The sequence below is a fragment of the Xyrauchen texanus genome, chromosome 1 (assembly GCF_025860055.1).
Source record: "Xyrauchen texanus isolate HMW12.3.18 chromosome 1, RBS_HiC_50CHRs, whole genome shotgun sequence".
In the NCBI taxonomy this organism is placed as follows: domain Eukaryota; kingdom Metazoa; phylum Chordata; class Actinopteri; order Cypriniformes; family Catostomidae; genus Xyrauchen; species Xyrauchen texanus.
Genome location: NC_068276.1, coordinates 38,090,081 through 38,108,253, shown reverse-complemented (window position 1 = coordinate 38,108,253; position 18,173 = coordinate 38,090,081). Strand labels below are relative to the sequence as shown.

The window sequence follows — 18,173 nt, the reverse complement described above, 5'->3', positions numbered from 1 at the left end:
ATAGGTGTGAAGAACAGACCAAAATTGCAAATGTTCCACTAATTGCAATGTAAATATAGAAATAAATAAATAAATACAAATAAAAAAAATAACGACTGTGACTGTTACATACTGACAAGCGCTGAGAAAAGTAACAGATATGATGTGACAGGCTGTCAACTTGCTGATTTATCACAACAGCATTGACAAATTCAATGTGCTGCAGTAATTTTTGAATTTATATTTAATGCGAAATAAGGCACTGTTTATTTTTTTCAAAAGTATTGAGTTGCATTATACTCAATATTAGTATATTGCCTGGACAAGGCACCTCTGGGCTTGTGCCCAACTCTATATATGGTTAATGAACTTTAGTGAAATAAGAACAACACTATCAAATTGAGATGTTTTTAATATATGCTAGATGCTGGCTGTAACCTACCTCCCATGCCAGAGACACCAGTTCCGAGTCCCGTACGGAGCAGGTAGAACAGGAGCGTTACACCTGCACCCCTGAGTCTTCTCTTTACTGTTGTACATAAAACTGGTGTTGAGCATGTAGAATTCAATGAAGCTGTCAGTTGAGGACATGTGAGGCATCTATTTCTCAAACTAGAGACTCTGATGTACTTATCCTCTTGTTTAGTTGTACATCTGGCCTTTCACATCTCTTTCTGTCCTAGTTAGAGCCCGTTGTTCTTTGTCTTTGAACACTGTAGTGATCACCTTTGTATGAAATCTTCAGGTCTTTTCAGGGGCAATCATTGTATAGCCTAAAACAATGATTGACTGACAGGTTTCTAGAGAAAGCTGTTTCTTTTTTTGCAATTTTTGACTTAATAATGACCTTAACACATGCCAGTCTATTGCATACAGTGGCAACTCAAACACAAACACAATGTTAAGCTTCATTTAACAAGCCAGATATCTTTGCATTGTGTTTGATATAATGGCAAGATTTGATCAAAAATGATTTTTTTCAAATAGTGATGGTGCTGTTTTTTTACATCAGTAATGTCCTGACTGTGCTTTGTGATCAGTTGAATGCCACTTTGGTGATTTAAAGTACCAATTTCTTTCCAAAACAGCAAAATCTGTGCATTTTTCCAAACTTTTGGCCACCAGTGTATATATATAGGCTACATAATGTATAAACAGCATATATCCTATTACCATTGTACGTTCCTGGTTCGTTTTCTACAACATGCCATTAAAGCGCAATAAAATTAAAAACAAGACTGTGTTCTCTTTCTTTCGACATATACATGTGTTCTCCAGTCTGAAACCTGCAGCATCCCCCACCTCGATCGCACATCCCTCCTCTCAGTTTCATACCCATGATGCATCGCTGCTCAGAGCGGCCGCCATGATTCTTCTGCAGATGTTTTCAGTGCTCGGACTGAGGGGAATTCACGCTAAGATAACAGCCTGAAGCTCTACACTTAAACCTGTTTCAATGCACTCATCGACGTTATAGAGATACCAGAGTCTCCAAGATAACATACAGTATTGGGTTATGGCGACCAATACCGGTGGTATGATATATCAGTTATATTAATTTGCATTCAGTTTAGCTCACAGCTAGTGCTAACGAGTTAGCTGCTTTTGTTCCATAATTTGCTGGGCTTCAGATACCTGCTGCTCTGTTTACAGTTGAAATCAGATTGTCTTTAGATTAGATTAACTGTCTGGCTGTTTTAAACTGTAGTGAGCTTGTGTCATATTAACGGCCGTGGAGGATGAGTTATGAGCAAACGTGTATTTACATATTGCAATTCAGCTGCGGATGCGAACTGGCTAAATGAAAATATCAACTGTTGAAATGAAATGTCTCTGTGTTTAAACGCATTAATGCAGTTGCACGATTGTGATTATTTGTGTCTTCTGATATCATGAAATTAATGTGGTTAGTGTAGAAATGAGGTCGGGTCTGTGTTGGTTATGTAAGCATTTAAAGCGCTGTCTGAACAGGCAGCAATACTGTTGTTTTAACCAGGCCAGAGATACAAAACAGGCTTTAACCCGTTTTAGAGAAGATTGTCTTACATCACATCTTCAATGTCGTTATCGCTGTTAGCCACACAGATAGGATCTGACTGAAATGAGCTGCTTTTTAAAGGAGTAGCTCATTGGAAATAATTATGCTGGGAATTGTTTTCTTACATCTTCCGAAGATTAATGGTAGTTTAGTAGCTTAGGAGGTAAATATCCATGGAACTGCACTTGATGTAATCTTGTAGTGGCCTCTCATATTTAAAGATTACATCTGATTAAATTTTGATCTTATCTCTCTGGAATATTCACCCGATGATCTGTTTTCACTGTAGATGGTCGTTGCTGTATTTTGATTAAAGCCTAAACTTTTAAGACAAGTAGATTTTCTCCAAAGAAACATTTGCCACTTTCATGACTAGTGGGGGTGCACAGAAGAAAAGTCCTTGTGTCAGTTATACAGATGGGTATAAATACTTTTTATCTGTTCCATAGTAGGTGATTAATGTATCCCTGTCTTATGTCTGCATGTAGATGATGAGTTTGATGAATATGATAAGCCTGGTGCTGAAAGGTCAAGAAGACGAAGAGGAGATGACGACGATGACTTGGAGAGGTATGTCTTTATCCAAACCGATCTCATTAAAAGTCATACGTTATTTATGAGTTGGCTATTTCGTATTATCTCACATGATGTTGTTCGCATAAACTTATACGACTTCCATCACGTGCAAATTCCCGGAAGTCTAATGCGAGGCGTAAGTTCTGCACATGAGACGTTAAGGACATACTTATTAATATTATGCCCTTCCCCAAACCCCTTATATAAACTTAGCCAATCAGTAGAGTGTGTAAACATGATAGGAGTGTATTGCCTTTGCACAGTCTGAATTTTTTGCTCTGTTTTTCTCTTAACATTTCTAGTTTCAATGAGGCAGATTGAAAAAAATGCAAAAAGAGCATAATTTCCACAGAAGCCCTTATAGCATTTTAGGATAATGTGTCATGCCAGGAATCTAAACAGTATATATATATAGATTTATAGATTTCATTGTTAAGTTTGTTGCAATGCTTCACTCTGTAGAAATGGTATCAGGACATTTCAGAGAGACTTGGAACTACAGATGGTGATATTAGCACTTTTTTAATCATTATTTTATCAATTCATAGTGATCTGGAGGAAGACTTACTTGAAGAAGATTGGCTGTTGTCAAAAAAGGTAATTTTTTTTCCATCACTGCCATTTTCATTCTCCTCCATTTAAACTCATTATCCTCTGTTGTGTTAATGGTTGTGAAGATCGTTTTTGTTCTTTCTATTGCAGACTTTCAGCTGCTTTACTGTTTAACTGATTAATTATACTTTTTCCAGAAAAGCTAATTTTGCTCCTTTTTTCTAATTTGCTTTACTCTTAGAACCCATCAGAGCTTTCAGATGAGGAGCTGAACGATGACCTCTTGCAAAGTGACGAAGAGGACCAAATTGAAAGGTACTACAAAAAATAAAAGAAACCCTAGGCCTTTAAAAATCAATCGATGTGGCTTTGTGGTGGTTTTCATTTTTTGGCAATTACTGTTCAAAGACAAAGGTAATGATAGTGAGTTAAATGTACTGTAGCTTCCAAGACCATATTTGTTACAACAGCTGGACTAATAGTTTTACTTACAGTAGACCACTACTATTATCATTATGCCCTGATATAGTCCTGTGCTACACTATTACTTAGAGGTGTGAATCTTCACTGGCCTCACAACTCGATTCGATTGTGTTTCAAAGGGTAACGATTTGATTACAAAACTATTCTCAATGCATCACGATGCATCTTGTCCACCAATTCTTTTTATCAATAGACACTCAGTATTAAATTAATAATTTTGAATTAATTGATCCCTAGTCTATAACTATAACCACAACTATTGGTTCGCTGGTCCAGGATGGCTACATGAAATACTTCTGTGAGAGTGCAGATGTCAGCTTCTTATTTCCACACCACAGGTGGTAGTAAAGTGACACAAAGTAAGGTTGCAGTTTAAGAAACTAATCAAGCATCTCCAATGCTCTCTGTCCCGACAAGCGAGTGGTACAATGACCAACAGCCAAAGAAGTAGCGCTTGTAAGAGGAAAGAAAGACATTGGCAAGCAGGAGACAAAAAGTAATTAGAAAATAAAAAATAGCACCCTCATCACCCGAACTGCTGTCTCATTTTTTTCAGCAGTTTTTTCCCTTTCTGTGTAATAACGGGCACAAGCTTGTCTATCATGTTGTTTGTTGACGTGTTATCATGAATAAACTGTCCCGTTGCTATGTGCTTGAATTTGTGAATACATTTCAGGATCGTAGTTTCTATCGGGGAGGTTGGTAATGTTGTTGAACAACTACTCTGCGATCAGTATGTAGTGTGTGCTTGGCTTTAGTAGCGCGGTATATGCTAGTCTGACCATTTGTTTTTAGCATCTCACTGTGTTTCTGGTGCACATATAGGTGCCACTGCACTGCCTGATTCTGAATTTGAGAATCGATTCAGAATCGTTGAAGAAACACAACACATCAGAGAATAAATGTTTTTCTCTCACCCCTACTATCACTCTTTTGTTTTCATTCTTCCATTCCAGGAATGTGACCACACATGGTTGATTTTAGTGATTGTAATAAGCATTAGAGGTAGTGAATCAAAAATCAAAGCTAGTAAAATCTTTCTTGTCAGATGGTTGGGTTGAAAGATTTGGCCACAAAAAGCATTTATTTTGACATATTGTGATTGTGAAATGATCTGTGAGATGTTTTACATTTTACATCTCACATCACTGCTGCGTATATATCAAATTTAAAAGAACAAAGTTATAAGCTATCATGCTTAACAGGGTCTGCAAAAACAGAATTTTTCCTGGATCACAATGGTCTTCGTTGGTGGCTGACGTGTACTCCACATGCTCTAAGTTTGTTTATTATTTAACAACAATTAAATTCTAATACAATGACTTAATTGCATTCTTTGCATATAAGATACATTTTTATTTTTATAATCTAGAACTTATAGAATTTTTTAATTTAAGGTAGTATATGAAATCAGACTAAACTAAATTAATGCCTTGTTTATATAGGACTAGATATAATATCCTGAATTTACCCATGAGTAGACCACTTTAGGTTACAACTGTTGAGACTGTGCTTTTAGTCTAAATGTTAGTTTCCTACTCCATAACAGATACTGTTGTCCTTTAATCAGACTTTTAATAATTAAATTAATATTTAGGAAAACAAGGCCAGTTTATTTCCTAATATAAACATAATTCAAACAGAACATATATAACAGAGGAGGAACATTTTCTTAAGTCTTGGAGGTTCAGATTTTAAAACCCTTTATGTACAGTACTTGCACTTATATTTACATTGCAATATCATAAGCAGAGGTAAGACCATGGATGGCTCGTCATATATGTGGTTAGGTCAATGTAGCTAGTCTTTCTAAAAATAAATATAGTATTTAGAATTAAACAAATTGTAGCCTAAACACTAGGACTTGCCACAGACCTCCCAATTCGATATTACAATATTTACTAGCTGATTTGATATGTATTGTGATATTACAATACAATTACAATATTACAAAAGTATAGTGGTTTTCAAATAAAAACTTAATAAAAAGAAGATAAAATAACATTCCTTTTTTTTTTCAGAAAGTCATGTCTACTGAAGAACAATTGTGTTTGAAATGACAATTGTTTTCACTTTGTAATATATCATTTACAGGTAATGGGTAGGGATAAGCAAAACTACCAATTAAAAACTACCAATCGACAAGTCAGTGTGTTTTTTGAGCTAGGTGACAAGTTATTGCAAAGAAACCCATGCCTAAAGCTGCATTATTCCCATTTTATTCAACAAATAAATGTGTACAATATATCATTTTAACTTATCTATCTAATTTGTGAAAATAGCTTTTATTTCTAACATTCCCAGTGGGTCAGAACTTTACATACACTTTGTTAGTAATTGGTAGCATTGCCTTTAAATTGTTTAACTTGGGTCAAATGTTTTGTGTTGCCTTCTACAAGCTTCTCGCAATAAGTTCCTCCAGACAGAACTGGTATAACTGAGTCAGGTTTGTAGACCTCCTTACTAGTGTTGTCACAGTACCAATATTTCAGTTCCAATACCAGTGAAATTTTCGGTACCAAAGCAAAATACAAAAACGGGTTACTGAACAACACTCTTTTATTATCAAAGTTAACAATTTAACAGCATAACTAAGAACAGAAATATACCATTTAGCAACACTTCAAGTTAAATATATTATTTTTGAATTATAACAAAACTGTACAATGTATGCTTAAATTATTTTTGAACACTTATATAAGATTTGCTTCAACGTTTACTTTAAGTTTTTGCCAAGTACTAAAATAAAACCTAAATAAACAAGCATACAATTGCACAACAGAATGAACTAATGCGCAGTGTTCTCATGTTAATAAAGCTGCATATTGCCAATTTTCTTCATGTTAAGAAATACACAGTGACATATATTATGATTAAATAAGTCGCGAGCCATTGCGTTCTCTCCCCCTTAGATCGGGACATTCGTGCAACTCATAGAAGAGGCACCGACCACACAGAGAAATGCCAGTTTCTGAGTTTATAGTTATTAACATGAGCTGCTTCTGTATTACTTGGACTTTAATAAAGCTATAACGCATTAAATTAACTGCATTTAAGATGTAACGCATGTTTCCTTTAAAGAGCTCCGACTCTGCTTATTCCAAAACGAGAGTGCTTCTGAATTTATTATTATTATTATATATATTTTTTTTTTATAATTCCCTAATACTTTTGGATCTACATAAGATGAAGCTGTGAAAGCTTAGAGTGAATCTGGACTGTGATCTGTGTAATTCTTCTCCTCCATCAGGCGTGAACTGCAGCGCTGCTCTGGCGCTTCATCATTACAGTTTAATATGATTTCACGTTACGTTAATTGAGATCAAACGACTATTAGACAACTAAAAATTTTCTCGACCATTTTTTATTTTCGAAGTTGTCGATAATATCGACTAAAGGTTTCAGCCCTAATGCAAATGATAATATGCTTTTAAACTCACCTGCTTCATTTGCTTGAATTAATCTGGGTGTCTGTCTTTCAGGTGCTTTATTAAGTTTGATGTGTTTCCTCCTTTGTCAGAAAATTTTGAAAGCAGCGTTTACAAATAGGTTTTTGCTGATCTATGATGTTTCCCTTTTCATCATCCTCAAATCCAAAGAATTTCCAAACCTGGCTTTTTCCACTTTTCTTTTCGACAATATTCAGTTGAGACTCCTAAGCAGCTTTGCTTGTCGTCATCTTTTGCTTGTTGTGAACGTTCGAAAGTTCCCAACTCTGATTGGGAACCGGGTAGACTCGGTACTCCGGTACATTCAGAAATTCTGGCATTGTACATTTCTTTTTGTTTGAGTACCGAATTGGTACCGGAGTACCAGTATTTTTTACAACACTACTCCTTACTCGCACATGTTTTTCAGTTCTGCGCTAAAAATTTCCTATCGGAGGTATGCTTTAAGTCTTTGCCCATTTGGAAGACCCATTTGCGACCGAGCTTTAACTTCCTGGCTGATGTTTTGAGATGTTGCTTCAATATATCCACATCATTTTCATTCCTCATGGTGCCATCTATTTTGTGTAGTGCACCAGTCCCTCCTGCAGCAAAGCACAACATGATGATGGCACCTCATGCTTCATGGTTGGGATGGTGTTCTTCGACTGGCAAGCCTCATCCATTTCCTCCAAACTTAATGATGGTCATTATGGAGAAACAGTTACATTTTAGTTTCATTAGACCAGAGGAAATTTCTCCAAAACGTAAGATTTTGTCCCCATATGCACTTGTAAACTGTAGTCTGGCTTTTTATGGTAGTTTTGGAGCAGTTGCTTCTTCCTTGCTGAGCAGAATTTCAGGTTATGTCGATATAGGACTCATTTTACTGTGGATATAGATACTTGTCTATCTATTTCCTCCAGCATCTTCATATGGTACTTTGCTGTTGTTCTGGGATTGATTTACACTTTTCGCAACAAACTATGTTAATCTATAGTAGACAGAATGCGTCTCCTTCCTGACCGGTATGATGGCTGTGTGGTCCCATGGTGTTTATACTAGCATACTGTTGTTTGTACAGATGAATGTGGTACCTTCAGGCATTTGGATTTCAGGCAATTGCTCCCAATGATGACCCAGACTTGTGGAGGTCCACAAATGTTTTTCTGAGGTCTTGGCTAATTTCTTTTGATTTTCCCCATGATGTCAAGCAAAGAGGCACTGAGTTTGAGGGTAGGCCTTAAAATACATCCACATACACCTCCATTTCATTACACCTCCTATTAGAAGCTAATTGTCTAAAGGCTTGACATCATTTTCTGGGATTTTCCATGCTGCTTAAAGGTACAGCTAACTTAGTTTATGTAAACATCTGACCCACTAGAATTTTGATATAGTCAATTAAATGTGAAATAATCTGTCTGTAAACAATTGTTGATTTGTGGCAAGATCAAATCACTTGCCACACTTGCAAAACCAAGCTTCAGTCGCACCGTGCAAATGTGCATTTCAAATGAGAGGCATATTAAGAACAGAACACAAGATGAATATTGTTACATTTGTTTCTGCTGCACAAATATTGCTTGGGTGACCACTGAAAAATTTTCTAGGGAGAAAAAAACCTTGACATACAACAAACTAGCAAGCTATTCGAGGGAACCCACTTCTCTTTACAGTCACATTTTACCTGTCCACTTTGTCTTTGTCCACTTTTCACTTACCCTTATTTTCTGAACCCTGTCAAGATTCATATTATTTCAATATAAAGCCAAAATATATTTTAAAATGTCAATGTAAAATCCAGGGGCTATATTTAATATCAATTAAACATTGAAGGAATAGTCCACCTACAAATTATAATTCTTTGCTTAATTCCAAAACTGTATGACTTTGTTTCTTCTGCAGATCATTTTGAGTCATATCATATTAAATATTTTAGTCAGAATAACTGTGCACCTAGAATTTTGTGAATTTTGCACTGCCTTTTTTTTTATATGAATGCACCCGTGCTTGTTCTTAAATATTTTAAGTTTAACTGACTTTCACAAAAAAGCTGTTGTGCAAAATGGAAATACTTGCATAGCTCTGAAAATATAGCATTTAGGCTACATAGAATTTAGGGTACAGATAAGAATATAAGAGTAAGATTTGCACTGGGAGAAAATGCTGCCTTGAACAGAGCTTGCAGTCTGTCAAGCACTACATGGCAATCTGCTCACATTAACCTCCTGAGACCCGATCGTTAATGCTGTGTGCATTTTCCATTTCCCTTTTTGATTTGTAACCAGTAGCACTTAATAAACATGCAAAATATATTTTTTTGAAGAGCAAATAGTTTTGCTAAAAATATATGTCCTCCTTTGGACACAGAAGAACTAAGTTGTGAAATTTAAATCATAAAAAGCTATAGAAATTCTTATTCGGATTCTCTACTCACAGTATATAAATTGTTTTACAATATCGCCTAGTCTTTTACTGTTACCAGATAGTCCAGACACAGACAACAAGAGTGCAAAATGAATGAAATCCCTGATGCAGTTTATTGTGCTACTCCTATCCCAATCAATAAAGAAAAACAGTGGTACACAATACGGGACTTTTAATTATAAAGAAGCCCAATATACACTTGGGAAACTTATTTCGAAATTTCTGCACTCCCATTTGTGAGTTCACTGACAGCTGATTCACTGAGAAAGTGAATCTGATTCAAACTGCTATTCAAGATCTGGTTCAAAAGCGTAATTTGGGCATGACTCTCTCACACTGGGTTTGTTGCGTGTGGTGCAGCAAGCTCATCAGAAACCGAAAAGTTAAAAGTGGCATGAGACACACTGGTGCATGCTGTATAGATGCATTCAGTAACTCACAAGATGATATCTGACGAAACCGCATATGAACACACACTGTCGCCAATGGCGAATAGATTTTAAATTAAAGTCGCAATAAATAATTTTTGGTCGCATTTGCGACCATTTTATTCGCAGTCTGGAGCCCTGAAGTAATCATCCAAAGCTGAACCTTTGGTCAGTGTTAGGAGTGAATGCACTTGACTGCATAGGAAATCTATAGGATGCTCCCTATTTAGTGAGTGACTTAACCTCCAGTGTGCTGTCCATCTGCACTAGTCTCAGAAAAGTTGGATATGCACCTTATTTTCATCCTAACAATATAAAGCCTTTTGAAAGCAAAAATATTCAGCTTTTGGATGCGCCTAATATAGTGCACTAAATATAGGGTTTCTAAGAAAAGAATGGTGCTAGAGTCCACTTTCGTGGTCATTGTGTTAAACAGTGTGCCGATAAACACCCACGTTTTCAAAAAGACATATCGGATGAAACTTGAGGCTCTATTGTTACCAGATGTAGTTTTAGTGGCAATTCTCCCAAAAACGAACTCTGCTGTGATCAGCACCATGTTGTTTTGTCACATGACTCAAAGTGTAACTCTTTACTGACAGCCCCGATTGTCTTGAACTGAGATCAGTTGGTTTAAAATAAATAGCAAAGAAAAAATGCAATGTCTGCATAGGAGGATGTGGGGTTGCACGAGGTTAAGCTATGTGCTATGTATTTTCAGTGAAGTGTTTAATACAAAGTGCTGCCATGATTTGGACAAACGGTTGTGCTTCTTCTCCAGGGCAGCTTAAATGTTGGTTTCATCATTTTTCAAATGCATTTTTTACTGCTGCGAATTGACCACTAATGGAAGTTTTCTGAGCCACAGCACAGCTATTCAACTGTTTGATAATGAAATGTGTTGACTGTTTTCATTATACATTTTTCATTGGTTGTTGTTACTTAAATAATTTGAACTAAAGTAAACTACTTAAACATAATTGTTATTTTGGTAAAGATAATCTCACAATTTATATTAAATACAGGACTACTGTATGTACACTGTTCATAATCTTTGTTTTTGCAGTTTAGTAAAGTAGCTACTTTATAATCAAAACTGACTTTTCAGATTGTGGGGTCAAAATTGTCTTAATTGCCCATAATTTATGCAAAGCCTTCAGTATTATGACAAAATCAATAGAGCAGTTCATCCAAAACATAATTAGAGTTGACATTGAACTAACTTTGACACCTATGGTGGAGCTCTGAGGTTATAAAAACATCTGTTTTGGCTGTGTTTTCCCTCAGTTAATTGTCGTTCTGCATTAGTGAAATTGCTTTCTTTTTTGCAGTAAAAAATACTTGTTAAAAAATGACAATTTTAAGTGATGTGCTTGGAACATTGTTACAGAATTTAAATTGTCAGTATTTTACTCACCCTCATATCATTATAAACCTGTATGTTAATATTTTTCTGTTTAGCACAAAAATATTTAAGAGTCTTCACACAGCTCTATTCCATACAAAGACAATTCATAGTGGCCATGTCTGTCAAGCTTCAAAAAGGAACCCCGTTGCTCTCAATTCAAACATGGCGTAATAGATGCATTTAGTCAGGTTTGATGTCAATGAAGTTTGGACACGAGACGTGAGAACCAATGAAGTTTGATGTACAGTTACTGACGTTTAACTTGGACCATATTTGATTAGAGAGTCAAGGTGGAGAGGAAGATGTTTAAAGAAAGGCCTATTCACCCCAAGTCTGATTTACTCTACAAATGTACATTCTGTACGAGCCTTAGAATAGGAACAATGCATTCCTATGGCTCTACTCATATTGGGTCTGACAAATCAACCACCGACAATCCAAAGTTTTTGTATGAAGCAGTCTGTTTTTTTTTCTTTCTTCAGACTGCGATGAAAACTAACCAAGAAGATAAAGCTTTTTGTAATTTTCTTAATCCAGTGTGTTGGTCACACAAATCAACTGGTAAACTCCGGCATTGGATGTGCAGTTGATACACATCCCATAAAAATTTAAATAACTGCAGTTCATGAACCACATGTTCATGTACTACAAAATTAAACCTGGTCTTGTTTTGAAAGTCTGCCTAGGCTATAATAAATGTTTGTTTTATAAATGTTTATAAACAAAGACATCAGAATGTATTCTGGTGCTCTTTTACTTGTCTCATGCACAAAAACCCTGAATTCAATGCAAATACAGTGCATACGGAAAGTATTCACAGCGCTTCACTTTTTCCGCATTTTGTTGTGTTACAGCCTTATTCCAGAATTGAGTAAATTCGTTATTTTCCTCAAAGTTTTTGCAAATGTATAAAAATAAAAAAAATAAAAAAATAATCACATGTACATAAGTATTCACTGCCTTTGCCATGGCACTCAAAATTGAGCTCAGGTGCATCCTGTTTCCACTGATCATTCTTGAGATGTTTCTACAACTTGATTGTAGTCCACCTATGGTAAATTCAGTTGATTGGACATGATTTGGAAAGACACACACCTGTCTATATAATGTCCCACATTTAACAGTGCATGTCAGAGCACAAACCAAGCCATGAAGTCCAAGGAATTGTCTGTAGACCTCCGAGACAGGATTGTATCGAGGCACAGATCTGGGGAAGGGTACAGACAAATTTCTGCAGCATTGAAGGTCCCAATGAGCACAGCGGCCTCCATCATCCATAAATGAAAGAAGTTTGGAACCACCAGGACTCTTCCTAGATGTGGCCACCCAGCAGCATCATGCTGTGGGGATGTTTTTCAGAGGCTGGAACTGGGAGACTTGTCAGGATCGAGGGAAAGATGAATGCAGCAATGCACAGAGACGTCCTTGATGAAAACATGCTCCAGAGCGCTCTGGACCTCAGACTGGGGCGAAGGTTCATCTTCCAACAGGACAACGACCCTAAGCACACAGCCAAGATAACAAAGGAGTGGCTACGGGACAACTCTGTGAATGTCCTTGAGTGGCCCAGCCAGATCCCAGACTTGAACCCATTTGAACATCTCTGGAGAGATCTGAAAATGGCTGTGCACTGACGCTCCCCATCCAGCCTGATGGGAGTTTGAGAGGTCCTGCAAAGAAGAATGGGAGAAACTGCCCAAAAATAGGTGTGCCAAGATTGTAGCATCATACACAAAAAGACTTGAGGCTGTAATTGGTGCCAAAGGTGCTTCAACAAAGTATTGAGCATTTTTATTTGTAATAAATTTGCAAGGATTTCAAACAAACTTCTTTCATGTTGTCATTATGGGGTATTGTTTGTAGAATTTTGAGGAAAATAATGAATTTAATCGATTTTGGAATAAAGCTGTAACATAACAAAATGTGAAAAAAGTGAAGCGCTGTGAATACTTTCCGGATGCACTGTATGTTGTAAATAATGTAGACGATGTAACCACATTCTTTCTTATTAGAATATTTGTCATGTGCCGATACCTCATATTTTACAATATACTGTACCTTTTGTTTTGTCTTTAAGTAAGGTTTAATGTACAGTCAGCCGGTTGTTATTGCACAATAAACTGTAACACAGTGATCAGGACAGGGTCTTGCTTCAGCCTGAAGGAGTTTATTTTGCAATAACAACCGGCTTTTTTACATAAAACTGCTTATTACACAGCTGCAAACCAAATAAATAAATACGTGGACATATTATATTGATTTGTGTTGAAGTTATGCAATTTGAGAAAAAAGAAATCGCTGAACAGCTAAAATTCACATGTGGTTTGATTCTTAGTTCTGTTGTTGTTTATTTTGTGAAAATGACCATCTGACAGCTCATTATTAGCCTATTACAAGACTACTTATCAAATAAATAAATGGAAATGAAACATTGATTTGAGTTGAAATTATTTTATTAGCTTACTTGTAGAGATTGCACAGTGAGCCGAAAAGCAGGAGAGACTGCTCACAGAACCTGGATGAACGGTCTGAATCGTCTTAATCCCAGGATGTGTAGTTATTACAGAGCAATATCTGATCGCTGGATGGCACCATTGACCAATCAGAATAGAGTATTCCAGAGAGCCATGTAATAATATACATTATTTAATATGTAGCTTTATTTCTGCCATTTAAAATAACAGTGATGTTCAGCTATACGTTTGGACAAAGCTCGCAATAAAATATAGCATAAAAAGACTCTTTACATGCAATATTTTACTATGAGTGAAGAAAAACGTATTGTAGAACCTCATTGTTATTTTGATTGCAAGGATAATATAGCAAAGTATTCCTGAAATGGTGCTTTTTTTTTTTCCACCTTGGACAAGAAACCCTGAATTCAATAGAAATATGCGATCATTTAATATAGAAAAGCCTTGAACTTGTGTTTTCTTTAATAACATTTTTAATGTTATGCTTTAGGGCTGCATGATTTGGACAAAAAGTCATATTGCGATTGTGATTTGAACTGCGATTATTGTAATGTTTTCCACATGTTCAACTGCAAAAAGGCTACTGGAGATTTCACATTTGAGCCTTCTTAAAAAGAACCAAATTGAGACTTTTTTTAATTATCGCAAAAGGTCATATCGCAGTTTCGATTTCTTTCGATTAATTGTGCAGCTCTATTATGCATCATATTTTCTATATCTGTTTTTCTTTAATGTACTTTATTCTACATGTATTTATATTGAATGAATGAACGATACATTTATATAGCGCTTTTCTGACACTACATTCAAAGCGCTTTACACAGTGAACAGGGGACTCTCCTTAACCACCAGTGTGCAGCATCCACCTCAATGATGCAACAGCAGCCATAGTGCACCAGTACGGTCACCACACACCAGCTATTGGTGGAGTGGAGAGAGTAGAGAAAATTCATGGATGGGGATTATTAGGAAACCATGATTGATATGGCCAGGACACCGGGGGTACACACCTACTCTTTTCGAGAAGTGTCCTGGTATTTTTAATGACCACAGAGTGTGAGGACCTCGGTTTAACATCTCATCCAAAGGACGGTGCCTTTTTACAGTATAGTGACCCCATCACTACACTGGGGCATTAGGACCTTCACAGTCTGCAGGGTGAGCACCCCTGCTGGACTCCTTAATGCCTCTTCCAGTAGCAACCTAAGTTTTCACAGGATGTCTCTCATCCAGTACTAACCATGCTCAACCCTGCTTGGCTTCAGTAGGCAACCAGTCTTGAACTACAGGTGATATGGCTGCTGGTAAAAAAAATCCTTAATGCATCAAAGACATGGAAAAAAAACAATTAAACAGTTTTGCCAAATCAGGTAAATTAATGCCTTAACAGAATTAAATATATTAATCTTATGCATTAAAATGCAGAAGAATGTCTGCATAGGAAAACAATATCAACATGTTTGTAGAACAGCAACAGCACCACCTTCTGTACAGGGTGGAAACTTATTAATTTTGTCATGGTCTCTGTTTGAATACAACTTTCATCAGCAGTTTGTCTCACAAAGTTGTCAAGATTTTGGTGTGGGTAGGCCTTAATGACTTCAATTTCAGTCTGTTCATCACACAAAGTTATCGTATGTTTTTAGAAGACTGTAGCGCAGAAGTCGTATGGAACACATCTGAGGGGTTTATTTATTTTCATCCTTTTGGAGCTTCACGGACATGGCTACTATGATCTATTCTATGAAAAAGAGCTATTTGAAAATTCTTCACAAAATTCTTCTTTTTGTTCCACTGCTATTAATGACAGTAATAATGTAATTCATTCAACATTGTCATATTTAACACTTCCTTAAATATAAAACGTAGTTATTGTGGGCTCTTGGAACCAAAAATCGAACCAAATCTACACTTTATTGCCCAGAACATTAACACATTTTTCTCTGTTTATGTGTGTATGTCTGTGTTACAGTGGCCAGGGTGAAGTTTTGAGTTTAAATGCAACCCTGGGTCTGGAGACCTCAGGCCAAGTTCAGGATGAAGACACTGAAGGGGGCCAATATACAGAAGAGGCCTTTGAACAGACGGTTGGGCAAGAGGGTTTAGCTAATGATGAGAATGAGGAGTACCAAGCAGAGGAGGAAGGGATGGAATACACAGGAGAGCAGAATTATGATGGATATCAAGATGAAGTGCTGGACCTACAGATCGATGAGCCACTGGATGATGATTTTCAAGTAAGGAACTGTGTTTCTCTTGCTATTGCTTACTTTCACACACTCGCCATACTCCCCCCTCCACATTTCCCCCACTTCTACACCTTGACACCTCATGCTTTGTGACCCTCAGGCCTCATGGTTTTGTACAGGGTGAGAGTCTTTGTTCAGCAGATGTCCTGCCAATCCATGCTGGGTAATGGGAAGAGCTCTCAGACAGGATCTGATAAAGTTGGCTGTTGGTGAAAAGATTATTGACCTTTTTTAAAGTGGTCTTTAACTAGAGTGACACTAGGGCATGATTGATGAGTTGTGTCCTTTCTGTACATGTTTATTTATTTGCTTAACTTAAGATAACAGACAAGGAGCAATTTCAAAACACTTAACAGGGTTGTCATGAAGTCTTATTTTGTCCTGCATGATTGAGTGTGACAAAATATTTGCGACAAACACAAACGTGACAAAATATTTTGTCACATTTGTGACAGTGACAAAATATTTTGTTGTGAATACCAAGAAGATGAACCACATTTGTCAGCTTTTTGCAGCATCCTTGAAGAATATTTGTATTGCTTAAATCCCACTATGTGAGTGTTTTGTTTGACCATATGATATCTATGTTTACAAGGTCGCTTAGCTGCTGGGGCTTAGCATTTCCATGTTTGCTGTTATCCAAAGTTAATGTGTGGAACGGTTTAAAGGATTAGCTATGTGCCCTGTAGGTGGTCAGTTTATGTGCTCTGTGTGCAGGATACATGTCTAGTGATTTGGTCCTATCCAACTGTCTGTGTTAGGGTGGTTTACAAGCTGTTCTTCAGATTTAACCTCCTGGCACCCAGAATTTTATGTTTGTCCTCTGTAGGGGACATTTGTTTTAAGCGAATTTCTCTTAAGGAATGTTTTTTTTTTTTTAAGTAATGTTCCTGGTTCAATCAGAGATGGGCCATTTCTATTAAAACAAATGGGAGAAATTGGAACACTCAGCCAAGGAGCTCTGTGCACCCAATGGTCAACGGATGTAGAAAGGAAGTCCTACCTTATAGTTAAAACACCTTTTAGATACAGTTTAAAAGATTTGGTTGCTTGGGAGACCTGGCTAGAGTCACTTAGCACACCCTGGATTCGAACTCGCAACTCCAGGGGTTGTAGTCGGCGTCCATACTCGCTGAGCTAATGAATCACAATTTTGTATTGATTCCATTCAAGAGACAAACACAACATAAATAAAGAATCAATATATGCATAACCCTCCCCCCCATAGATTAAAGTCTCCTCCCAATATTATATCATGAGGGTACAAGCGGATTGCAACATCCCTTCAAGATCTATAAAAAAAGCCCTGATCATCAACGTTAGGTGCATAAGTATTAGCCAATATAAGACTTTGCTCTTGAATTTCTGCTAAAACAATAATGACTCATCCTAATTTATCTTTAATCTGTTTGAAACATATTAATTTTAGATGCTTACTTATCAATGTCATGACTTCCCTGCTCTTACTTGAGCCAGCACTAAAGAAAACATGTTCACCCCATATCTTCCCAAATTTTTCAACTTCCTGCAGAGAAAGATGTGTTTCTTGAAGAAACAGGATTTTGAATTCTTTGACATATTGTCTTCCTAGAACAATTAAGAATCAAGGTGTATAGAATCTCACCGGTTTATGACATAAAAAGTATTAAAATTAGTCAAGTGCACAGAGCTCGCAATTCACACGTCCAAACCGCGCATGGTGCCACGCAACTCTCTGAAATATGTTCTTTGATTGTAACATAGATTGTAAAAAAAGATGGACGACACCCCTTCGCTCTTTTCCATTGGTGAGAACTGAAGCCGCCAGTGTCCCCCCGATATTGCGCTGACATCTTGGGACTTGAGTCTGTGCATCAATGTGATAGTTTCTTTAATTTACTGTAGTTTCTATCTTTGGAAAAAAGATATGTGAAGTGTAATTGAATTGTTTAGGTGGTCTCACGTCCCGTTGAATAACATGGGGAGGTGGGGTTTATGACCTATACTAGGACCAGTCACCGGGGGCGATCGAGACGTTTTGGCTTCACTTTTGAGGGCTTGTGCGGCACACTTGGATTGTAATCTTGACCAACCGTTTTTTAATTTTGGTCTTTTCCCCATTCAAGTAGATGGGATCTGCACTGGCATG

General features: G+C 36.8%; 1 protein-coding gene across 4 annotated transcripts in view; it reads left to right on the top strand.

The window, feature by feature from the left end:
- Positions 1-1,350: 1,350 nt before the first annotated feature.
- Positions 1,351-18,173, top strand: part of rbm33a (RNA binding motif protein 33a) — a 51,592-nt gene continuing 34,769 nt past the window's right edge. For all 4 annotated transcript variants that reach the window (XR_007968513.1, XM_052103195.1, XM_052103279.1 and 1 more), the window contains exons 1-5: positions 1,351-1,514; positions 2,506-2,587; positions 3,142-3,190; positions 3,387-3,460; positions 15,769-16,033. Coding sequence is in view for 3 of the 4 variants with exons in the window: in XM_052103195.1 (XP_051959155.1) it covers positions 1,496-1,514; positions 2,506-2,587; positions 3,142-3,190; positions 3,387-3,460; positions 15,769-16,033 (489 nt within the window). In the remaining variant the exon portion in view is untranslated. The remainder of the gene's footprint in view (positions 1,515-2,505; positions 2,588-3,141; positions 3,191-3,386; positions 3,461-15,768; positions 16,034-18,173) is intronic.